This window comes from Lonchura striata, chromosome 8 (assembly GCF_050655825.1).
Source record: "Lonchura striata isolate lonStrDom1 chromosome 8, ASM5065582v1, whole genome shotgun sequence".
NCBI lineage: Eukaryota > Metazoa > Chordata > Aves > Passeriformes > Estrildidae > Lonchura > Lonchura striata.
Window position 1 is genome coordinate 32384551 of NC_140710.1, and position 25906 is coordinate 32410456.

Genomic DNA, 25906 nt, shown 5'->3' on the forward strand with positions numbered 1-25906 from the left:
AGACTTTTTCTTGTTAGCAAAATCCCACCTGCTAGTCAGAAGGGTCTGCGATGATAAATAGAAGTCAGCAGGTGCCCTTTATTTCATTTCACAGACACATGGAAAATTTTGCTTATCTCCAGGGAAGCCTTCCTCAAATCCATCAGTATGTGGTACTGACAGTGCTAGTCCCTCTTATGAGTTTTATAATGAAAACAAACAAATAAGATATTCATGGTAGCTATTTATGCATGAGTGTTTTCCAAAGATAATTATGAACCCTAGCTGAATTTACAGCAGACTAATGCCATGGGAACTACTGTAAAGAGAAAGTCAAGATAAACTCAGAGAAAGGAAGGCAAAGAACACAAAGATAAACCAAAAAGACATAATTATCTGGCCAAGGTTTTTTTTTTTTGTTTTGTTTTGTTTTTTTTTTTGTTTTGTTTTGTTTTTTTGGTTTTTTTTTTTTTGGTTTGTTTTTTTTGGTTTTTTGGTTTTTTTTTCTAGAAGAGGCTCCTTGTAGTGAGGGAAAATGAGCACTCTACTATTTAGTGCTGTGCTGCAGTCCTGAAGATGGATTTAGTACATGTCTGTGATGCTGTTCCAGTATTGGTCAGATTCAGGACTGGCCCTGCACAGATATATTTACAGCAGAAATCTTAGGGTAGTACCAGAGAACACAGTCATGCTTCTCTAGTTTTGGCAGAATCTGTGCCACAGTTATGTAAATCCTCTTGTTGAGCTGCCCTAATGCAAATAATACATATACGAAGCTTGTTGGGTTTCGTATTATTGAAGATTGTTTTATGTAGCAGCTTTTTATATTTATATATGCCATTCAGGTTCAGCAAGAGCTCCCAAAATATTGCTCCTGTCAATAAAATAATTTACCCTACCCAAACACTGCACTTTACTCTTTACATAGGTGAAGTCTCAAGACACAAAGCATGAGGGAAACAATCTGCTGACTTGTGTGGCACCAAGATTTTTCTCCTGTTTCAACACTTCAGTCTAATTAGATTGGCTGAATGTGCTGTTCTTGTTTAATTTGAGGGAGGTGGAAATACACAGGACCAAATACCTTCTTCCGGTTGTGGATTTGTTATTGAACAAAAGACAACTTGACTGATTTTTCAACTGACAAGAAGAGAGAATGAAATCTAAGATAAAGAATCTCAAAGAAGACCGATTTCCATCTTCCAGTGAAGCAGGCAATCAATAACACAGCTCTTATATGTTTTTACATGTTACAACTTTTAAGTGACTCACAAACAGCAGATCATTTTCTTCTCCTTTTGTTCCCAGCTGCTCAGCCTGCCTTAAATAGCTACTGCTTTGAATGCAGTTCCTTCTCCTTTCCACACAAGCTGCCAAAGACCTCAGCCGAGAAAAAAAAAATTGCAGAAAATCATCTTCCTCTCATCAGTGATTCATATGCTCATGAGCTTACACCTTGTTCAGCTGCCTATCCCAGATCCCCCTCTGCTCTTTGCATTTTAGTCAAATGCCTCAATCAAATGCCCTTTAAGCTCCTGTGTGGCTCTGTGCCAAAGATAAAAATGTATTTCCTCTATCCACCACCCAAACTTGTTTCCATGTTTAATTTTATCCTTGTTAATGTGTTGCTATCTTCCATTTGTTGTGCTCTTATCACTTAGGGCTGGCCTCATAAAAGCTCCCTCTGGTTTCATACCAAAGATTTTCTCTCTCCTTTCCTAAATACAATCTGTTTGTGCAACCTCCTCCTAATTCTCCCTTATAATTTACACAAAATTATCTGGACTTCCAGATTTACAATCTAGCTTCTACCATTGCCATCTCCCTGAAAGGTAATTAAAATTAACTAGCAAGGAAAACAATCCTACAGCAGACATTTGAGAGTTTTCAAGCAGGACAGAAGATAAGGCTGAAGCCTAAAAAAACCCAACCAAACAAAAAGAGTTTTGTTTGGTTGAGAGTTAAGACAACTCTGAACTCTCATTTCTTCACCATAAAATTTGCTTGTAATTAAGACACTCTTGTTTCTTCACAGCTTAGTAGCCTAAATTTAAATTTCTGCAGTTAATGCTATTCCAGTTTTTCCTGGTTGCACATTTTCTTGAGAATTGTTTCCAGTTCTTTTCCAATGGAGGTTTTTGACTGTACAGCACTTGGAAATCCTGAATGTGAGAAGCCCAGAGCGCTGTAAAATATTTTGACAGCTTGTTCTTGAAATCAAAACATTTCACCTGAAGGGCATAGTTTGCTTGGGTGAAAAATAACATCTCATTTTCTTATGCAAAACAACTCTGTGCCATACTGAAGGCATATGGAGTTATTCACATGGAAAAATATCAGTTATTTTGTAAGTTATCCATGCTGTGCGGTGCTGTGGGGAGGTGGGCATTTACATAGTGCTGTGTTTCAGGTGTATTTGCATCCCCGTGGGACAGGCATTTCCATGTTCTTCGGATGTCAGCAGTGTTTGGATCACATCAGCTTCTCCCAACATAAGGGATGCACCCAAGTCCCCATGGGCTTCGACTGCTCGAGGCAGCAGAACATTAATTTCTTTTCTGTTGAGGTTACCTTGTACAAGCCAGTACTACCCAAGCAAATGTCTGCATGGAATGAAATGGAATTAACAGAGGCCAAGTGCTGAGGAGCGTTAACACACTGAACTGCTGGAAAACACCAGCACATCCATTGAAGAGTGTGAGCTTTTCTCACTTTGTGCTCAGGTGAGTACAAAGCCCCTTTAGGAACATATGTAAACAAAAATTATTACTTAGGTAAATAAACCAATGGTTTGAATATTTAGCATTGTTTTAGACTGTCTGCTGTGATTAGTATCCAGGTCAGACGAACAAAAAATGACAGGTCTTATGCCCTGCAACAGCCAATAGCTTTTCACAAAGGAAGATAATTCAGTGAAACTAATGCCTAGAGACTGTTAAAGAACAAAAGGTGAGTATCAGTAAAAGTAAAGCTGTGAGCCTAAAAGTTCTGGAGATTTAAATATTTAATAAATATGAAGTCCTTATCAAGTAATATTGACAAAGTTGGGAACATTCAATCAGATCTACATTCCGTTTTCTAGAGTTTCAGCTCTCCCATGTCATCAGAGGCAGAGGACTCAGAAATCCATAGCCCAGTCCTCAGAGTTACTGAAAGGTTAAGCCACAGGCATGACAGATAAAGAGAAAAATACCCTGCAATCAGCTGAGCAAGTAAGGGCCTGAGTGACTCTGGAGGTCCAGTCCCAGCTAGGACTGAACTGAAGATATAACTGTGTGTGTCAGCTGGGTCCAGATTCACAAAATGTTTAGCACTAATTCTATGTGCAACTTCCAGCCCATCTCTACTACATATTTCATTTTGTTTGCTTGATGCTCTTTGTTATGAATAGCCAACAGACTTGCTCAAGCAGCTGATGCATTTGATTTAATGCTAAAATCACTTTTTCTCCTATGACATTTCAGTGACATATCAGTTTCCTTCCAGACACTATTAAGTTCCAAGCAGAGGAAGTACAGAGAAATACAACCAGCTGGTTTCGGTGGGAAGAAGTGGCTGTGCCTAACTTTGGTTAGTGAACTTATTTTCATTGCCCCAGTATAAATATCACAAAAATTCTATTAACCTGCTGCATACCTAAAATATTTTCAGCTTGCATAGACTGAGCAGTCACTGACTGCTCACAATGTTGTACAGTGATGAGAGTACCTCACAGCTTCTTTGTGGTTTTGTGGATTGTGAGCAGTAGCCCATAACGTGCAAAAGCAATCTGACTGCTTCCATCCTTTTATTGTGTGAGCTAGAATATTCCTGGGTTTCAGCATAGTTCTGTAGCTGCTAAGACTGACTTCAAAATATCCATCAGCCCTGAAAAATCTTGAAGAGCTGTTCATGTCTGCTTTGTTCAGAAGCATGCTATCAGGTAGAAATTTAAAAAATGCATGTGTCGCACTATCTGGAATTTTGTTTTGAAATAAATGTATATCATCTGATGATACTAAAAAACAATAGGCTCAGGTCCTCAACCTTCCCTCTCAAAGTTTCACAGGAGTTAATGGAACTATGATATAACAATGATAATACCTCTTTTAAAAAAGCAAAATGAATCAATTTATGGTCACAGTTTTACAGTGGGTAAATAGAAGAACCACTGGGATTAGACACAGAGTTGCCTAACCTCCGTCCTCACAACTGGGCTGACTTTTCTGGTATGACAATGTTAAAAATTCAAATTGTAGCTGTTTACACTCTGTCCGGCCAGAAGCTCCACAGATAAATATCAGTTGGATTTTGTATGATGTTCATGTCCTTTTGCTCAAACCTGGGACTGAATCAGGCACAAAGGAATTGATGCTAATGCAGATGCTGAAAGTTTTCTCCCCAGCTGTAAGATGCTGAAATTAATCTCATGAGCACAATGCATGAAAGACTTTTGGTCCTCTCTGGCACACAGGATGTTCTCTAAATAAGAAAAAATATCCAGTTAAGCAAAATAAGAATCACGGCAGAAAGCCAGGAGGATAATTAACATTTCTGTTATTCTGCTATAATGTTTAGAGGCAAGCAGATGCAAAGCTAAGGAATTACAGAAGGTATTAGTATTTTGCTGCCAGGAATATTTTTTAGTAATATGTGGGACTAAAAGGGCACCTTAGGCTATAATTTCTAGTGTTCTATTAATGAAGACAACAATTTAAAATAATCTCACAAATATATGAAAATCTATCATCAAAGTTCAGAAGAATAGAGAGGGCAAAAAAATTCTACTGGGAGACTGCAAAAAACAACAGTTTGTGAAACCTTATTCTGGTTTTCAGTCTGAATTTGTTCACTGGTTGCTTCTACACATTTTTTCTTTTGTCAATATAACCATTAAGCTAAAATAACTTTTTTCTCACCAGGTTACCTCTCTGTATTCAGAGGGCAATCATAGCTCCTCTCTGCTTTCAGCTTAGACAAACTGTTCTTTCATTCTTCTCCTGCAAGACAGTTCAATTCCCCTGCTTGTCCCAGTAATGCACCTCTCCATATCTGTTTCCATCCAATTTCAACATCCTGGAGCACAGTTGACCAGACTCACTGGCTTTTTGTCCCATGTGAAGTTTATTAAATAGATTGGCCTGACACTTCTTTTACAGATCTACAAAAGGTAAGGATAAGGAATAAACTTTTAACATTGCTAAGCAAGAAACACGGCATGAGGTACTTGGGTTTTTCTTTCTGATCCTAGAAGATGGACATGGCTAAAATAAGAAAGATGTTCTCAGGCAGGTAGGAGGCAGCTTTGTTCATGACTGTACCACAGAGGAATATCAAATGGGACTTAAACTCCTTAAACTGTTCTACTAGGTGTAAAATATTTTAACTGAGAAGACAAAAATCCCGAAGTCTGCAAGTTGGGACAGCTGGGATCCCAGTTTCTGAACCATTGGAAGTTTATGCCAAGTGGAGACATTGAGAACCAGGAATGTGGGTGATCTGAGTAAAATATTTGGCCTCAGGACAAGATTTGGAGGGAGGCATGAAATTAAGCTGTAAGCCTGCTTGTTCAGGAGAGTGAGAGACAGCAAGGGTTATACAGAGGAAGCAAAGAGCTGGGAATGAGAGAATAATTACCAAGAGCAAGTGACAAATTACACAGACCAGCAGCTGGCTACAATCCCTTCTCAGCCAGTTCTAGGGAGCAATAAGTTCTCCTCTGGGGCTTTTCTCCAGGCTAAACACCCCAACTCTTTCAGGTGCCCCTCATCAGACCTGTGCTCCAGCCCCTTCACCACCTGCTGCCCTTCTCTGGATTGTCTCCACCATGACATGGGCAGGAATGAGTTGCCATTGCCCCCAGTCCTTTTGTATTATGGCCACTATTGGTGAGAGTGGCACTTCTTAAAAATAAGCCACATTTCTGAAAGAAATAATTTTAAAGAAAATGTTGAGAAGGTTTGTCAGTGTGCATTGTCCTGTTTGGTTATTCACATGCTAACTGCATTGTTCCTGCTGTACCTTCAGCTTGAAGATCAGTCAGAAAAAGAAACTCTGCCTTCCCTGAGACAGTCAGACAAACAGTGGAACAAAAAATGCCAGTGAAGTGAGTTGCTGTTTATGGCTATTTTTAATGGTAGTAGATTTATGTGACGGGATGACCAAGTTTGAATAATCTATACAGCTTTATTTTCCTTCCCCCTTTGAAGGGGATATGACTATTCTGATTACTTGTTGTCAATTCTGCTTGCCATTCCCATTCAAGTAAATCCCACATAGTCAGTGAGATCATTCTCTGAGTGGTGAGTAAATATTAAAACAACTAATATTACCCATAATAACAAGGAGCAAAACTGTCTGGTTTATTGGTCTTTCCTTTTGCTTTTTTGCTTGACAAGAAAGCTAATAAACATTTAATAAAAATCCTGAAAATTTGTCATGTATTTGATAAAAGTTTCTTATTATTGCTAAAACAAATTCTCTGCTGATTAACACCATCACCACTTGATGTATTGCAAAGTACAACATAATGCTATGTTTAGTTTTCATTTGTGTTTTCACAGACTTCCTATATTTGCACTCCAGCTTCCCTCATGTATGTCTTTATATATACTTATAAATATGCACAGTTTTTTTCTTGCTTAAATGTAATTTTTGCACTCTGGATACAAGTAAATTGAGAGCTACAAAAAAGCTTGCTTGTTTAAGGTGTCATTGCCACTAACCCTTTTAACAGTTATGACTACAGCTACATAATATCCTGACACTGTTATATGATTTCTTTATAAATTTGCAATTAGAAAATACCATTACTGGTGATGCTGAGAAGTGGCTGTGGAACACAGCTCTCAAACCAATCTCTATAATTCAGAGAGCAAGCTATTTATAGCTGAGCTCTCAGAGCCTCCTTAGTAACATCAAATGTTTTTTATGGAACTTGGGAGTGTTTGTGATTTTTTTATGCTGAGTTGGTTTTTTTGTTTGCTTGGTTTTCTGGTGGGGTTTGTTTGTTTTAAGAAAACCGGTAATATTTTATACAGAATGAAGTGTTTACCCTCATATCTAGCAGAAGCCTACGGCAAGTTGCAGGGGAAGAGCCAAAACTATTAATTTACTCATTTATGCCATTGAGAAGATCATATGAGGCCTGTTTCCTATTAGTGTTAGCTTGGTAACATTTTAGATAATTTCTGTCATTACAAGCAAAAAGTGCCACATAAATTAATGCCTAATCCTTTTGAACTCAAAAAGAAATTCAGTACACTCTCTAGAACATTCCTACCTCTCCTGTGCTTTATTAGACCTCCACCAGCTGCAAGTATTATGAGTATTTCCAGTATGAATAATCAAGTCAGTGGTGCCAATATCCCTATTTTGCCATGTGTAGGGTAGGTGGAGTGGCTGAGCCCTTCTCCCAAGCAGCCAGCCACACCGTAGGCTCTCAGCCACCCCAGGCTGCACAGGGCAGAGACCACAATGCTATTTTCAAGGCTAGATGTTGTTTCCACAGGTCAAACGCTGGGGAAATCATGGCCTGGTCTGAGTCTGTGGATACAGTACTATCTAATAAAGGTAAGAAATTATGGAAGAACATATGTGTTTTTAAAACATTTGTCATCCCCCTTGCCAAACATTTCTGCCAGGTCTTCACACTGCTCTGCAGTTCAGCTCCCCACATGCACTGAACTGACCAGAGCTGCTGCTGGAGGTGGGTGAGCTGCTGTCCTGAGAGGTTTGTCTATGCTGCAAACACAATATACCTTCTGGCCAGTGCTCAAGGACAGGCAGAAATGCTATGAAATAGTTTTTATTAAAGTAACTGCTAAATTGCCCTTACAGTGGTTTCATTTTTCATAATTTTTTACACGAAAAACCACAAACATTTTATTAGGTATTCCTGAGAAATATGTGCATTGTGCAGTGACTTCCAGTCAAACAAAAAAATTACATATCTAAAGCCACTTCTCCTAGAAATGCCATTTCTACAGGCCTGACACCACAAACCACATGCAGCTTGGAAATCTCCTTGCCCCTGCCCCATTTCCCAGCAGTAATGTTGTGGCCTAGACCCTGGGATGCCTCCACACTGTTCCTGGATAACTTGACTAACACAACTAAATTTGGGCACTGTCAGCTTTCTTTACTCAAAGCTTGTGATTTGGATTAATTTTAAAACCATTTATTCCAAACAAATATTTATTTGTTTCATTATTTTTCCCCCTCAAAGTGAAAAAAAAAAAAAAAGAGGAACAAAGAAGCAACAAGGAGTCCATCTTTTATCCAGGTCTCAATCTTCCCTTGAAAGGAGATGGAAGCCCCATTTGAGCAGGGAACCTCAGCTGTGGGGGAAGCACATTAGCACAGTGCGACCTACATTTCTGTTTGCTTCTCAGCCCAGGAGTCAGCCTCAAATCTCTGATTTCCCAGCCACTACAAATCCTTTTGAAGACCAAAACTTATAGGATCCCCTTTTAACAAATGCACTGGTAGTGCTAAAGAGACCAAACCACAGCAGGCAGCTGTTGGGAGCAATCTTTGGTTGGCAACTCAACTGAAAAACTCTCTTAGTAGTCCCCTTAGCAGCACTATAATTTAATGTCCTATTTATTTCCCCTGCAGCAGCTTCTTAAACCTGACTGCTGGCTGACATGTAAAAGAGTGGCAGATACATAGGTTACACTATACTCTAAATACTGTATATATACTATATATACACAGATATATGTATACTACATATATATTTACATACTGTAAATGCGCACACACACACACACACACATATATATATACACATACATACATACACATACACACATACGTGTGTGATTTGATGCATTTTCCCTAGAGGGCCTGGTGGCTTTTCGGACATTTTTGAAGTCTGAGTTCAGTGAGGAGAATGTGGAATTCTGGCTGGCCTGTGAGGACTTCAAGAAAACCAAATCCTCCACCAAGATTGCCTTGAAAGCCCAGAAGATTTATTCTGACTTTATACAAGCTGATGCTCCAAAGGAGGTAAAGAGTTTTTTCTGTGTGTGCTTTGGGTACTGAGGATAGGGATGAAGTGGAAAGTTCAAATCCAGACCTCAAAGAATGACAGAAAATACAATTCAGCCTAGTTGCAAGTCCCATTTTAATGTCCATTATTTTTACCTTGTGCAACTCTGAAGTAAAGATGTTACGGTTTACAATTTACATTTACATTCCTAACAGTGGGAATAAATTTCCCTCATCTTCTAAAATTTGTGCCAGAAGTTTTAAGTTTATGCTCAGTATAATTTGTTTTCTCTAGTCATTTTTTGTAATGCAGTAAGCACCATCTCTTCTGTATTTAAGGTACTACAGCATTAGTAGGTTTATAATTGCATTTATTCTTTTGTATAGGCATTTTTGACATGATGACAATGCAAAAATTTCCATCACAGAATTCAATTTTATAATTATTTCAAAAAAGCTTACTGTGAAAGAACAAATTGCTTATTAATCATTATTCACTTTCTGCACCATAAACTTTTACACTCGTGTTTTTGCCTTTGCTAGCAAGAGTGATTTAAACGTTCTCATGTCTTACACATGATTGAAATACATCTTATTATTGTAAAAAAAAAAAAAAATCCTTAAAAAATACATAGGGCCAAAGGCTAAAATGATGCTAAGTACCTTCACTTTTAATTTACTCTCTGGTAATCAGTACTTCATAGGATTTGATTTGGCAGAAAGATGAGAAGGAAAAGCAAGTTTTTCCCTTCTTTTCTTCAGCGATGCCATCTTTTTAAGAGCCAAATAAAATAAAGAATTCAGTCTGCTAGTAAAGGAAGGGATGAGCTTCCTGTTTGTTTGCATCAGTTGGGTTATTTGGAGGAAATTCCCAAAAGAAGCTTGTGTCCTGGACACATTCAGACCTCAGCTTTCCCAGCAAACTGACACCACTTTCATGTTCCTTTCTTCCTACAGATTAATATTGACTTTCATACCAAAAATGACATCTCCCAGAACATCTCTGAGCCCACCCTCAGCTGCTTTGATGCTGCTCAGAGCTCAATCTACTGTCTCATGGCAAAGGACTCTTTTCCCAGGTTTCTAAGGTCAGAAGTGTACAAGGAACTGGTGAAGAAGCACCAGGACAGAAATCAGAAGAGATGGCTCCCATTTCTGTGAGGAAAAACACTGAGGCTTTAGGAATTGATAATGTCTCCCATTGCAATTCAGTACAGATAATTATTCATTATTAAAGTGATTGCAGAAACCGCTTTCAAAATCACCTATGCCAGCTTGTTTTTAAGTACAAATTCTATGCAATTCTTTCTAATAACAGTAGAGAAATATTCAAGAAGCAGGATGGAATATGCTAGACATTTGAGCTATCTTCCTAACAAGAAAGTTTACCATTGTTGGTTTTTTTCAGTGTTTGTTTCATTTTTCAAAGAGATTTGGGATTTTTAAGCATAATGTTTTGGTTTTCTTGTTTGTTGTTGATTCCTGTTTAGAAGTACAGCCTCCAGAATAAATCCCTTTCAGGAGACTTGAATATATTTACTCCCTCGTTTGTCACCTTATTTGTAGCTTGAAAAAATTTTTAAATCTTCTATTAAACTAGTTTTATACTAGTTCAAAACAGAAGATGTAGAAATATGGTTGATAACACACTATGATAATATCTAATAAATAGTCAGCTGCTTTATAACAAATATTCTTGGCATTTAGTACAAATTAATGTTTCATAATACAGCTATCTTCAAAAAGAAAGTCTTGAAGTTTCTTTGTGTTAATTTAATTTTTTATTGAAAAGTATCATTTATTAATTGCATAGGCACTTGGGAAGAAAGCCACAACTGAGTAAATCTCCCTTTGTACATTTTCAATTATTTTCTTTGCTTTTCCAATTATATATGGTACTGTCCCCCCCACATACTCACAAAGAAATAATTTCATTAATTGCTACCAATGAAATGAATTTGCTAATTTCATTTCAATAAAATACAGATAAGCAAAAAGGTAGGCATAAAAACAGTTTTAGGCTGTCAAGTAAACATGTAAATCAGGATTTAGTCATGGTGCTATCCTTCAAACCAGCAAGATTTGATTGCAACCTGCAATCTTCAGGTGTTTACAAATGCACACACTGATCAAATTCACCACTCTTGTAGGATTTATTGCAAATATTTAGATGAAAGGAGGACCTGTGTCGTGGTATTGAAGAAAAAATACTTTAAAGATATAATCTTTGCTATGGAAAAAAATTCTAAATACAAGAGACAGCAATAAGAGTTTTCAAGAAGGAAAAAAATTAATTCTATTTAGATGCTTTTGAGGTGCTATAAATCTCCAAGAATCTTGCTCTATTTGGTGCTCTGCTTGTACCGTCTACACACCACCACATCCTCTATGCGAAATATCACATTTTATCAAACTACATTAAGGAGCTGAGTAACTTAGACCATAAAGGATATTAAGTAGCCTGAAAGCCTGACTACGGTCTTCAAGTTATGAACTGAGTTAAAATCCTGCCACATCTTAAACAGGCAGGGTTAAAAATATCTATCCAGGCAGGGTGAAAAATATCTATCCTTTGATACCCAGCTTCTAGATTATTACCTAGTTTTAATTTTTGCTGTCTGCATTTCTTTTTCCCTTTTCTTTCTTCCCTAGGACTGGTGGTTAGTAGAGAAACAAATAGGAAGGCTGAGGTTAGGCTGCAAGGAGGATGTGAGCTCCTCTGGCTGTGTCACAGCTGCCTCTGATCTAGCAGTGACATTTCTGGGGACAATCGCCCCTCCTGCCTGCACTGCAGCCTCAGGGCCATTTTTGCTGCCTGGAGTCACAGCACAAGCAACACCAGGAAGGCCCAAATTATATAATTTACTCAAAAGTATAGCAAGTCATCTTCCCTTCCTACAAGCCCCATTTGAGTTTTCAGAACAGAAAATTCCCACGGAAAGGAAGAGGTGGGACCACACCACTTTTCATAGTAGGTCCAGGTCAAGCAAATAGAAACCCAAAATTTCTGTGCTACCAATATTTTGGGACCTGAGGATAAAAAAGTGCTTGAAAACAAACGGGTGGTAATGAAATCTCACAATTCTCTGTGTGCCCCTATAAACTCTCCCACTTCTGGCTCTACCCCAATACAGAAATAGAAAGTGTCAGAATGATGGCTGCCAGTGAGCTCCTGCTCCTGGCCACTTGAAAACATAGCTTAAGGAGAAGTTACACTCATATATAAAATAGTCAAACACAATAAAAATAATGTGTGCCATTATTCTGAAAACTGCATAAAAACAATATCAGGAAGCATGGTGTCCACACAATGTCTGGCTGATCCTCTGTTATCAACAGCACCATTATTGTCAAAAGAGGTGATAATTCTTGACATTTTCACATATGACATTAATTTTAATAATTACACAGTGAAGAACCATGAATGATTTTAACAAATTTTCAATTAATTTAGAATGTTTTTAAGATAAACATACAGGAATGGCACTTCTAGGGGGAATATCCCTGACTCAAGGGTGAATTAACAGTACTAATTCTTTCATAACCTCTTAATGAACACTTTAGTACTTCTAATCCACAAAGTTAATTAAACTTTTGTCATTGATCAAGCTCCACAACATTTTTATTAATCTGTTTCAGATGCTAAGCATGAGATGAAACTTTGAGAATTTAAAGAATTTATCACTACAAATTCCTATATCTAAAGGCAATTTGATTGCCATCCACAAGTAATTTTTCAAACTCTCAGAGCACTATCTGCCTATATCATATGCAAATACACAGAAGCATCTACAGCATATTGAAATGGTTTGGATTTTAGCAATCAAATTTCTGAAAACTTCTGTAATGCAACTTATCATTTAAGCATTATAAAATATCTATTTTGAAAAGTGTATGAAAACACCCAGCCGTGAAAGATGGGAGGTAGTAGTCTTTATTTCTCTTTATTTTCTAGGTTTAAAACTGCTGCTTCATACTCCTACATCACCAAAAAAAGGTCATAGATCAGCATACAAGCTCTGATAATTTGACTTAAGAAAGGCCAAGAACAGAAGTGTGCTTTAGGGGATTTAGGTTGAACTTTGCCAAAAAGACTCAATCTTGGTCAGCACAAAAAGGTGGATTTACCAAAAAATCCTGCCAAATATAAATAAGAGTACAAAATGCAACGTGAATGGCGCATATTTAAAAAAAAAAAAATCCCAATTTCTTCATGCAGTGCCAATCCTAAAGCTCCAACAGCATCTAGACTCAGAGATCCCACAACATCCGTCATGCTTACAGCATGACTGGACTGTCCCAGGTTTAATTTTCAAGACATACAGTCTATGTTTTCATTCTATTCATATATTTTATAAAATATTAATAGAAAAATAATAGGCATGTACATCAAGATAATAAATGCAAATTAGTCCTCCACACAGGATGGATATCAGGATTGTTCTGAAGCTCAGGACCACAAATGAAAGGCAGGCAGGTATATTTTCAGCTGCAACCAGGATTATGTAACACTCTTTGGTATGTCTTGTCAAAGGTTTCTTAAATTCAATACATTTTTTTAAATGTTGGAGATGAAAACTCAGTATTTCCTCTTTTGCCAGAAAATTCTCTACTAACACTGTAATGCAAAAGCATACTTGAACAGACATGCATAATTACAGGCTCTGCACAAGCACCTCTTAGGCTTTTGTTTGGATCTTGATCCAAGCAAAAAAGATCAGGTGGTGGAATTCCTGGAACTGTGTCAAGACAACTATCACTCTAAGACCACACCTAACTTGTGAGGAGGATTTTCAGTGAGCCATTTTCACTGCAAGGCTCTCCTGAGGCATTTGGACTGATGTCAGAGCCCAGGGCCCTGTCCCCACGGCTCACCCTCACCCTGCTCATCCTCTTCCTCCCTGAGCACTCCACTGGGAAAACAGCGCCCTTCTCACACTGCCCTTACTTTCTGTATGTAAAGCTCTCTCTTGGTGAGATGTCTGCAGCTGATTCTTGACCCGGTCGAGCTCTTCTGAAGGATACATCTTTTGAAATGAACCTCAGTTATAGAAAGAGGCAGAAACAGCTTTAGCAACTGCTGCAATTTATCCAAACACGAACAACGCTGGTGTGGCCAAACCATTCCAGTGAGCAGCAGTTACAAAACGATCCATTTGACAGCTTCTCTATATGTGCACGTCAAAGTTGGCTGGGGACTTCCTGTTTTTTATCTCCTGTCTGCACCACACACCTTCAGAGATTCTCCAGCTTGTGAGAAATCATGTGAACGATGCCCATGGGCCAGGGGAAGAGCCCCTACTCACCTCTGTGGGGGTTAGATCAGACACAAGAGAATAAAATCCAGCCTGAACTAGATATATAAAAGTTCCAGGAATTCTGAAGACCACATGCCAAAATTAACCATTTTTGATTTTAAAAACTCCCTGGATTTTGGGGAGAGCAGGTGCTACATCTAGACTTTACTGCTATGTCTTAAAAAGGGACACCTACCATTTGTAATTTGACTCCTGCAAAGGCAAGGCAGGGGAATTAAATTAATGAAATCACTGTAATATCTTTATTTCTGGAGGATAATTGCACTCTGCAGTGCTGGTGGAATTTTAAAGCACATTGTGGATCTGAAATTGAAGCACATTTTCTGCCTTTTGGTTTACTGGAAAGTGGGGCGGGGAGAAAAACATGAAGAGAGGCGTTGCCACAGTTGTTGACACCAATTAAAGGTCTCATGTAACTCAAGAAGCAGCCTGTGCTCATTAAGAAAAAATTAAATTGAGTAATGAAAAAGAGATCCTCATGCATATTCACCTTAATTCAGTAAATAGCGTGCTGCCTAGGAACGGTAATTGTTGGATATGATAATTTTGAATTTTATTTTAAATACTTATTTAGTAACAGAAAGTGATTTGTCAAACTGACAAGTGGCACTAAAATTATCACTAAAAGCTCTACTTTAAGTATTCTTAAGCTGTTCATTTTGAGAAAAAACACCTCTCAGCAAAGTTTATTTTCCATTTTTTCCCAGCTTTTCAACTTCTATAATATTAGGCCCTGGAAATTAGACTCAATGCATTATTACATATTTCAAAGAAGTCCCTGGATGCTTTGATTTTTAGTAAGAAAAATGTCTCAATGCTGGATTAGATGCTTCTCTACTTTATTTTTTTTTAAATTGTTGCTATGGTTTCTAGCTGCAATGTCATTTCTCTGTACTAAGAGAGATATTGCCTTTAAAATTTTTTTCCTGTATTGCATGGGTTAGGTTATTTGCATATAAAATGAGTAGAGCTGGATTTGTCTCTCAATCCATATCTGTTTCCATTTAGCTTTGCATGGAGGTAATTTTTACTTCTACAAATAGTTTTCCTACTGTGCATAACAGTCCTGGAAAGGCAAGCAAAAGTATGTACTCAGTAAAAACTGTAGGGAAAACAATTTTTCATAATACAGTGGTTACAACTTACAGGCTCATAAACCAGGGATGAAAGAAGGAAATCCATAAATAAATTGTTTCTTGAATAATTTCAAATATGCTGTGCTTCTAAATGTCATGTTTTCATGGAGAGAATAGAAGAAATATAGAAGTTAAATTATTTGGTATTTTGGATAAAAAAATGTGTTGCAGAAACCCCTCGATGACTCCAATTGCATGGGGAATAGAGTAAGAGAGGATACAGGGAGATTTCCCAGCCCAGTCTTCCACACTGGTTAATCACCCAGGGCTGAGGTGCAGTGGATTCACCTTTCAATTCTTAACCAAATTCCAGCAGCAAAAAGATTTTTATTAAAATGCATTATGTTTTATCCATCCAAAATATAGAATGCTGCACTGCATTAACTACAGGCTACAGAGTCCTTGGTCTTTAAGCCCCCACCATTGTTATTAATAGTTATTAATAGTTATTCTCATCTGCTTATAGATATTTCTGCCACCAGCCTTGGGAGATATCCAGGGCTCCAGTGGCAATTACTTCTAGATTGATTGTATAAAATAGAAAGAACATGAAGAAGTGTAAATATCACAAACTCAAGGAAGCTCATTCTTCATGTCACAGAACAGGGGAAGCTCCTTTGAAAGGCTGAACTAGTTTGTTATGTAAAACATTATATTCAAGAGAAAAGATGCATAGGCAAATGCAGGCTGAATGGATGGACAACAGAGAACCTCAGAAATGCTCTTGACACTGTAAAGTGACATCACATGAATGAGGAGATGTCAGCCCGTGGCATTTTACCTGCTAGTAGGACACTGCTGCTTGTAACACCAGCATTTTCCCAAGTTCTGCGCTTTGTTTTCCTGGTCTCTTACTCAGGCTCCTCATCATGTAGGGACTGATCTTGCTTTAAGCCCATTTTGAATTTGGACAGTGCTACCACTTTGCCTTGAAGTGTCATCAGCAACTACATGATGGAAATAGTTTCAATTTGATTAGAATTTAATTTCCAGAACAAATGAACTGGATTTTGATCTCCATGCAGTCATTATGCCTGTTGTCATGAGATAAAATGGCACTAGTAAAAAGTGCTTGTATTTACTGAATTTCTTGCCAGAGCTGAGCTTTTTAGGGGAATAAAATGAAAATTGCGTCTTGATTAATAGCATAAAAGGGTTTTTTTGTGACATGATATCTTTTCATGTCAAATGGCAAGTACAACATATTTCAAACTAGACAGACTCATAAATGCTGACACCTTTCACAGCCCCAAATGTTTTTCACTGTTGATAGTGACTCAATATTGGAAATTATATCTTCTGAGACAGGAATTACCAGAACAAACTGTACTTGGACCATACTTTATATTTCCTGATATTTATCCCTTTTTCCAGCTTTTCTCAGCCTTTATGTGGACCCCTCTGCAGTGACAATGCTGTTTGTCACAAAGACATTGGTTTTCATAGCAATATTGCATTCTGGCATAAATTTTAAATAGAGAATAATTTGATGTTTTAAAAAGATCCTTGCTGGTTGCAGTTGCCTGTTAATGGTAATCCTCCAAGATTGTTCTCCCATTTTTATTAGGACTAACATTGGTTTTGTTTGCAATGCATGGTGACGTAATAAGTCTGTGTAATTGACTGAAATTAGAATTTGAGGAATGGTAAAGAAGGGCACAAATGGAAGATTCTGGTTCTTTAAAAAAGCTCATAAAAGTCTCCCCATGTTTCTGTGAAGCGAATGAATAAAAACATATGCCTACCACCCTTATTACTTTATAACCTAAAAATACATTTTACAGGGCAACGGTATCTATAGATTTAATAATTACAAAAATAAACCCTTTTGCTTCTTTCTTACAGGGAGCAGTTTTGTTTGTTTCCTTTTAGAATTGGTGTAAATATGAATTAATTCACACTTTGCTATCCTTTGTATAAGCAGGGTTTTATGCAAAAGGAATTGTCTGATGAACTTCAATTTCCAAAGGGATGTTTCTCACCAAAATGTTTACAGAGCAAAAGTGTTCACAAAGTGTTGCAAAACATTGCAGTCTGTGCTACAAAATTGTCTGACTTTATTGTACAAGAAAATTGTGTCTCATGTCTTATTTTTGTAATGCATTTCAATATTATTTTGTATTACTACTCATTTTTTTTAAATTGTGTATTTAAAATTAACTGAGGGACTGATCTTTTGTTGGCAGTCCATATGAACAAAAGAGAAATGACAAAAGGAATTACAGCCCACTAGAGATTCCTTAAATTCTTCAATTATATGAAAGTGAGGGAAATTCATATGCAAATTGAATCCACTGGCGTTAAAAAGGGAGGTGGGTACATTGTAATTGCAGAGAAGCTGCACAGGAACAGCAGGATAATGACAGGGAAATAGAAATGCTTTGTAGTGCTTTATAAATGTTAAGCTAATATAACTGAGGAAAGAGCTTGGAATCCAGCCCCTTGAGCAGGTGACAGCTCATAGATTTGGAATGCAGCCCCTTGTGCAGGTGATAGCTTATAGCAATGTTCTTGAAAGACATTGTGTGCCTTAGTGCAGGAACTTGTTTATTCACGTGCTGGTATTAACTCCCACCAAAGTCATCAATCTGAGCCCAGAGATAACGTTTATACAATGGCCCTTTATGTTTCAATGAGAGCACAGAGTCCAGAAATCGAATTAGAGGGGCATGACCTTGCATTAAGAACAACCCACTGAGCTTCACTTCAAGGATCTAAAGCAGTTCAGATAGGTCTGCAAATACAGACACACAGAGAGTCCCAGAATTCAATATACATCTAGTATCCTTCAGTCTGGAACTATTTAGGGCTCATTTCATTTTAAAAATCCTATCAACATGCAACAGGCAGAGAACTGTTGCTATCTAAAATTTCCATACATTGGCATTTTTAAATCAGAGGCACCTCAGTTATCTGAGAGATGCAGGAAGTCAGTGACTGTGTAATTAGGGCTACAGAGGTTTGATTTATGAAGAAACAATAAAGAGAAGAGCATAAGTATGGTGTCTCAGTCAAGGATATGTGAAGCACAATTTTTAAAGTAGCTTAAAACCAAAGGACAGGGTGTGTCTTGCCACATGGAAGGTGATTCAAGGGACTAGAGAAATGGGCTCACAGCTACATGATACATTTTGAAGCTTTGTAAAGATTGTCAGTGTTGGTTACAAGGGAAAGGACAGAATTTCTACGAGACTGGATACTCAGATATGGACCAGAGGAATAATCCTCACTGGCACAGCTGCTGGACTTCTACCACTAAAGAATTTCCTTTTGCCTGTATCTAGCTGGACATGGACCCCATCTGACATGGACACCAAGCTAGTGCTTGATTCCCAGACAGCATATTCAGGTTTCTTGTTCCTTTGGCACTTAAACACGCTGGCATTTTCACTGGAACATCTTTGCTCAATCCAGGCGCAGCTGTCCTTAACTGAAGAACTGGAGAACCTTGGAGTGGCTAACATGTGGGAAAAGGAAGGGGCAAAATCAGGACAGACATGAAAATTAATTTACTTATTTAGGCAGATATCATTGTTAGGAAAACATCAATCTGCTTAAATGTCAACACCTAAAAAATCCATCTTACATAATTATGGCAGGAGAGCACATTGCAAACATTGGTGTCCCATTAAATTGGTGCTGTCAGACAGAGCCAATTGCTGGTTCCTCTGCAGTGCCAAGTTCTGCAGAGAGCCCTTCTGCAGCACTAGAAGGGTATTATCTCCAAAGAAAAGGCATCTTTTTTGCATCCTCATATCTTCGATATTGCACCTCTACTAAGAATACAGCTGTTTCAATACAAAAATATCCAAATCTTACTGTGGTACCACCTTGTGGCAGCTTTACAGATAGCTCTGTTGGAATTAAGACTGAATGACTTTTTAAAATTAAATTAGAACAGCTAGCATTTGGTTTCATTGGAGTTTTGAGCTGTGTTCTGAACCATCTGCATCCTCCTATTAGAACACCTGACATTCAAAGCAAATTTTATATGTATTCCAGTGAATGCAGGATATCAATGTTCCAACACTATTTGAAAACACTTATGTAGACATAGAAGCCTCTTTCTGAGGCACCACAGTGGGAGAAGACACCAGGCTTGTCAGGTAGGACTGACAATTCAGGAAGCTGCTGAGAGCCTGCAGGTATCAGCAACACAAGAGACAACCAGCAGAGGAGCCCATGTTGCCCCTGAAGTCTCACAGATTTGCAAGGAGAAGGAAGCGAGTACAAGGAACAGAGGGAGGACACAGGCAAGGCAGCAGCCTCTGCTCTCATGATGAAGATTAGAGGATGGCATGGAAAGCTCTGGAAGGTGAACAGATGTGCAACTGAGCTTCTGTGGTAAAAATATGAATTTTGGAAAACAAAACAGAGAAATCCAGATACTTCTAAGAGAACTGGAGACACCAGACTGAAAAAGCATTTATTTTAGTTGGCCTGGCTGAGGCAGCAGCTAATTACCTCATCTGTACTTTCCTGCTTTTGAATCCTTTTAGAGACTCCAAAGTGTAACAAACAACACTACTGTTTCCAGGACATTTTGGATTGCCCCTCCCACAGCCATCTTCAGCCTTTTACAGATCACTGCAGGAAATGAGACTTCTTCCCTTAATGAAACATCTGTTTACACTTTGTGCTTTGGTTGAAGATTGTCTCAGGGTATTGAAGTTTAAGGACAAATTCATCTCCTACAGCTTTGACTAATTTGAAAACACAGAGCAGGAAGGAGAACTTCTTGTGTTTGAAAACGGGAGTTCACAAGTTGTTTATTATGTGTACAAGGAAGCTCTGTGTCTTTTCAAATTAATACTTCAAATATGAAGCAGCTTGCCACATCCCAGCTTGAATTCAGGTGTGCTTCGCTTTCATTCACAACAGTAATCACAAGTTTAGTGTCAAAACCCCTAAAACTGGCATGGAAATCAGCCATGAATGAGCAAATTTGAAGCAAAGGCTTTTGTCTCTGCAAGGGATGGTACTCCAGCATCCTGCCTTTCCATTCCCAGCTGAACTCCCAAGGGAGAAGCATTGGGATTGTGCATTGAAGCTATTGATCAAGGTTAGCAATGAAATATGAAAATACAAAATGGTTATGGGTTTGGGTACAGCGTGAGACTAAAAGTACAATGTAAGAGAACTGAACAGAAGCTCTTACATCCTCTCAAGAACATTCTCTGTGTAGGTCACACTTTCTAATCTCTCCAATCCTGTGCCTGTGTTACCTCTCTGCCTCAGGTTTAAGGAGATCACAAAAGAGTGCTGATGTGGCCATTAGAGAGTAAACCTCCTTGCTCCTAAAGCATCCAGATGGATACTGGCTCCTGCCAGAATAATCAGATGTGTACTTCTTGACTATTTCTCTCTTTTAAAAGCTGCCCTTTGAAGGCTCACACCACCATGTTACCAGTGTCCCAGCCTCTTTCAACAGTAAAACATTTTTCCACTAAGTAGGCACTCATATACCTGGGACTCATGTTTTTCAAACTCTCCTGCGTATTCTATAAGTCAATGTTGATTGTGACCTGTCAGATAATCTCCCCAAATATCCATCATTTATGGAAGCTATAAGCCTGTGCCTTGATGCTACATTAAATAACTCATAACTCATGGCAAGAGAGGCAGCAGAAAGGGAAGATATATCGAGCTAATTAAAGGAAGGTTTCTTAAACAGTTTCTTTAACCTCTACACACTAAGCACTCATTTATCACTCTGTGCTTGGAACAGAACACATGACATGTCCTCTCCTCGGGAAAGAAGGCCAATTTAGAAAGCATTTAAACATGTGCTCATGTCCCAGCTGCTGAGCGGAAAGTCAAGTTCTCACTGAAAAAGCCTGAGGAAGAGAGAGAACATTTTGAGAAAACACAGCATTTTTGGGTTGTTTTTTTTCCATGCTACAGACTGGGCTGAATACTGTCTTGTTAGGTTAGATAAGGAAGCTGTAAAACACTATGCACAGACCATCTGCAAAGTGGGGCATAGAAAGGTGGCAGGGACGCAGAGCTGGAGGAGGCTTTAATCAGATATTGCTGTAATAAAGAGTATTTTTCGCTCTCAACTTATTTGCACCTCATTCACCAACAAGACCCTGATAAATTCAGAGCTTAGAATACAAATGAACAGCCTGAAAAAAATTTCTGTTCCTGTATGTCAAGGTCAGGATTTTTCAACAAAAGCTTTTTGGTGGGAAAACAATGAGTGAAACCCCAGACTTCCAAAAAAGAAATTTTAAATGTATGTTACAAAAGTTTTGTCATTTTTTTAGGATAAGGTTGTAGAGGAAAGAACAAGAATTAAAACTATTTTCTTCATGACTGCAATATTTCCTCCCTCTTTTAGAAATAACCAGTGATAATAAGCTAAGCTGGGATGCATGGAGGTGCAATAGAGCCCAGATCATCCATCTCAAATCTCCCTCACTCCAGCTACTGCTTATCTTGTGACTAATGGATGCCTGTCTGACTGGTGTGGGTTCCTCTGTGAACACACTTTCATTTCTGGCTTGGGGTTTTTTTTAGACCAAATCCTTTGTCCCCCAACTTCACATTGCCCTCTCTTGCCTTTTTCCTTGATTTGGAGTATTCTGGTTTTTGAGGTCCTGGTGATGCGATCCCACACCTCTCTCTGCCCACAGAGGCTGGATGTTACTCAGCCTGGGGGTGGACTTGTGGCCTCATGTGCTTTTTTTGGCTTGTCTGCTTTGGGGGGAGGGTGATGGAGATAGCACTCTGGCCCACACTTGAGCCTCTCCATCTATATATAGATGTATGCTTGCGATATTTCCACAGCTGCAGGGTTTAAGGGCCATCTCAAAAAAACCAGAAAGAAGGTGGTGACTTGAGTAGAAAGTTTCTGCTGATGTACCCAGCTGTTCTGCATACCTGAGTCATCCTGGAGTGTTCTCCTCCTCCCACTTCTCAATTGCCCATCCTGGCCCAGGCTGGGGCACAATTCTCTTTGCTGCTCAAACACATCTCCTTCCCAGACTAGGAGCAAATATCTAATCACAGCATTTGCAAAACCCTTTTTAACAACCCAGAGGCCAGAGCAGCCTCTTTTCTCTATGGAAATTGGTGTCTTCTATTCTTAGCATGACAAAGTTTCACCCTGCTTCCACCCACCACCTCACCTTTACATAAGGTTCCATTCCTTGCACCCACACCCTTCTCTTTCACACCTTCTCTCCCCACTGCCTGCAGACCTCTGGCAAGGCAAGAGCAGCAGGAGAGTCGGAGACACACTGGGGCCTCATTGACCCAAGTCACTCAAGCACAGGCACAAAAATAAAACAAATACCGGGTTTACCAAGGTTTAAAGGGATGCGACAAACAGTAGTTTGAAGAAAAGTGGGCTCAGACAAGCCTAAATATTTTTTTCAAAAGCTTAAACGTTTGTATTAGTTACCAGCAGAGGACAGCAAGGCTTTATACATGCAGAGAGATTGATTTCCTTCTCTGCTCTGGGACAAGAGGCTGGTCAGTGTTTAGCTATCCTTAGGCAAAGGCTTCCAAAGAGAATGAGTCAAGAGTGTACATAAATGTGCTCCAGGAGCAAAAACCTCTTGAGAAATGACTGAGCTATCCACTTGGCACAGCTATTACATCATCTGGATACTGGATACTCAGTTCTTAATCCTGTTCGCATTCAGTGCCAGTCTCAAATTCAGCCAGAACTGCAGGATAACAATAGTAAAGACCTGGCGTGCAGATCACAAGGCTCAATCTTGGATTAGAAACACATCATCCTATTTTACTTCACCAAAAGTATCTAGGAAGAGAATTATTTTTTATTTACTAAAGCTATTTAGTGTTATTTTACATTCTGAATGAGTTCCTACTTGCCCTTAGTTGCTATTAGAAGGGCAGACACTGCAAGTTCAATGTCACAGCTGACAACCCCATACCTTCAAAATTTTAGGACACCTGCAGTGACAGTATGCACCTATATTTAGGCAGCTGCCTCACACTCTCTGGCTCTTGGGATGAGGAAGAAATTTTGAAATGCACGCAGTAGTTTTTGATCATAGTTCTCCTTTTCCATTACTTCATATACCACAAGACTTAATTACACTTTATCACCAAGGAATAACAATATTTACATAGTCCCCCATCACAAATTAACAAAAACGTCTACTATTGTGTCTTTAAAAAATCAGGACAGGAGACTTCTTCTTTAAAAGACTAGGGGAAAGCAAGGGTTCTTCTATTCAACCTTGGCAAATAAGGAGCATCCTTTTTGAAACACTCTCAATAAGACATTTTCACTTTTTTAAAAATATTTTCCAAAACCATGAACTACTCTGTAAAAATCTCAAAATATGGAAAAATTAATGAGACCATCCCCAAATGCAAATCGGCATATGCATGTGCATTCCAAATGTGATTATGGAGTCCATTTTTTTTACTTTGATTATTCATACAGAAAGGCATTAACATCCTTGCATATCAAGTGGGACATAATTACCATCCCATCCCTAGTTTTGATCTCCATGAGTTAAAACCATCACTTCCAAATTTAAAGGCTTACAAAAAGAACCAGAATTGGGGCCCAGTAATCTCCTTACTAATAAAGAAACAAAGAAATTAAATCTATTTAATTTGTCATGGAACAGATCAACAAATAACATGATCATAGCCTATAATAGAAATACAAAAACAAGACCAGTTCAAACTAGAATGAAACACTGTTTAATGACAAGACCATGTTAAGACACAGTAGTCTGGTACTAAGCTTTAAATCCAAACTGGATAGCATTCTAAAGAATGTTTTACTTGCACACAGTTGTAAAATTTTTATTTTGCAGTATATCAAACTAGGTCATATAGGTCTTTTAGGGGTTTAAAAACCTTTGCATCTGCTATATGGATTTATTTTGTAGGTATTTTTAGCCCTTTTATCTTCTCAACACTTCTGTGATCTGATATCTAGTCTCACTGTAGAGTCCACCATAAATCCCATGAACCTCAGAGCTCCTCACATATGTTAAATTGAAGCATTGTGCCTGTCATCTGTTTTCCCCTCAGTAACTCTTTCTTCATGCATGCTGAGTGTACCAAAATTAATCAAATAACACTTAAAAAGACAGAACACAGAACATGCTGGCTGTTGGACATTTATTCTATGACATGCACTGGTTGCTATTAACAGCCAGAAACTGTTTTAAGCTTCTGGCAGCTGTATTGTTTCATTGTCAGCAGGATTATAAGAACATGAAAATCATGCCACTGATTAATGGCCTTGCTTAGGGAGAATAGCTAGGGAGCATTTTTGCAGATCCCAGTGAAGTCAGTTGAAGGTCTGAGGGCTGAACAACTAAAGACACTGTATCAGGGGATTTTATTTCTTAGAGACTTCATCTTATCTTGCCCTTATTATCAGAAGTGTGAAATTAAACTACAGCGTTAATGTAAAAGTACAGAAAGATGACCAGGCTATGGTGCATCTAAAATGAAAGGGAATTCATATGAATGCATCATAAAGTTCACTTAAAATTAGAGTAATAGCTCTCTGAACCAGGATAGTCTTGTCCCCATTGCGCCTAATTTAAAAATCCCAAGCCACAGATATCAGGAATGACTAGCATTTCCTTTAAACTTTTTTGTAGTCTTGTCCAAGGCAAAATTTGATAAACCTGATTGTGTCTACACATATCCATAAGATTAAAACCTGTATCAGTTTAGTGTGCTGAGCACCTATTCTCTTTTCTCAGCCACTGGTATTACCAGAGGTAGATGTTTCACAGGTACTTCTGTAAGTCTGTCCATAGGAAATGCTTCATTCCCTTCCCTAGGGTTTGGTGCATGGCAAACATTACGGAGAGGGGAAGCAGAGAAATTCCAAGGCCTCTGTGATGTGGCGAGTACGTATTTTTTAAACCTTTCCACAGATCTAGGAGAGAGAGACACAAGAAACTTAGGAGGGAGGCATTAGCTTTCAAAGTCCAAGAACTGATACTGCAGTATTCTGGTCTAATTATCTTTTTCTTGAAATTACTGATTTGTGTGAACCAGAATGTTTTGATTAGTCTAAAATATTTCCTTTAATAGTCTTGTATAAATATTCTCCAAAAGATGTCACTTTCCCAGAAAAAAAAGTGTAGGTGGAAGTAGATGGGGCTCTGAAGATGTAGATGTAGGCCTTTGTGGGACAGTGTCAAATATTTGCGTCATTTTGTGATAGGAGTAAAATCCCCTTAGTCCTTTGTCTACAGATTTTCTTTGGTTTTTCATTAACTATTTTTATTAAAATGCTTCACTTTCCAAAACATTTGTTCCCACATTGAGTGGTATTAGGGAGACTTCATGATTTTTTTTTTTTTTTCAAATATCAGTCAGGTAAAAAAACCAAATCAAATAAACCCAACCCTCCTCACCCTCTCCACAGTCCAAACAGACACAAATCACATCACACTGCACAACTGTCACATACATGAGAATCACAGAACTTTAAATCAAAAATTGATCAGTTCTACTTTCTTTGATATTGTCTTTTGTATT

At 38.3% G+C, this 25906-nt stretch overlaps 1 protein-coding gene and 1 long non-coding RNA gene across 6 annotated transcripts in view; one reads left to right on the forward strand and one right to left on the reverse strand.

Annotated features, from left to right (window-relative positions):
• The window catches only part of LOC146766832 (uncharacterized), a 128963-nt gene that overhangs the window by 29533 nt on the left and 73524 nt on the right, over nt 1-25906 (reverse strand). The window lies entirely within an intron of this gene.
• Nucleotides 1935-17293, forward strand: LOC146766834 (regulator of G protein signaling 21-like). Of its 5 annotated transcripts, XM_085586955.1 has the most exons (6): nt 1935-2702; nt 3466-3549; nt 4881-6064; nt 7469-7530; nt 8804-8970; nt 9910-17293. In XM_085586955.1, exons 3-6 carry the CDS (start codon nt 6054-6056, stop codon nt 10111-10113), a joined length of 444 nt encoding a protein of 147 aa, XP_085443081.1. In that variant the 5' UTR covers nt 1935-2702; nt 3466-3549; nt 4881-6053; the 3' UTR covers nt 10114-17293. The 5 variants fall into 5 exon arrangements, with proteins under 5 accessions (XP_085443081.1, XP_085443080.1, XP_085443079.1 ...); XM_085586954.1 differs by having other exon boundaries at nt 1935-5128; nt 5986-6064; XM_085586953.1 differs by having other exon boundaries at nt 3466-6064.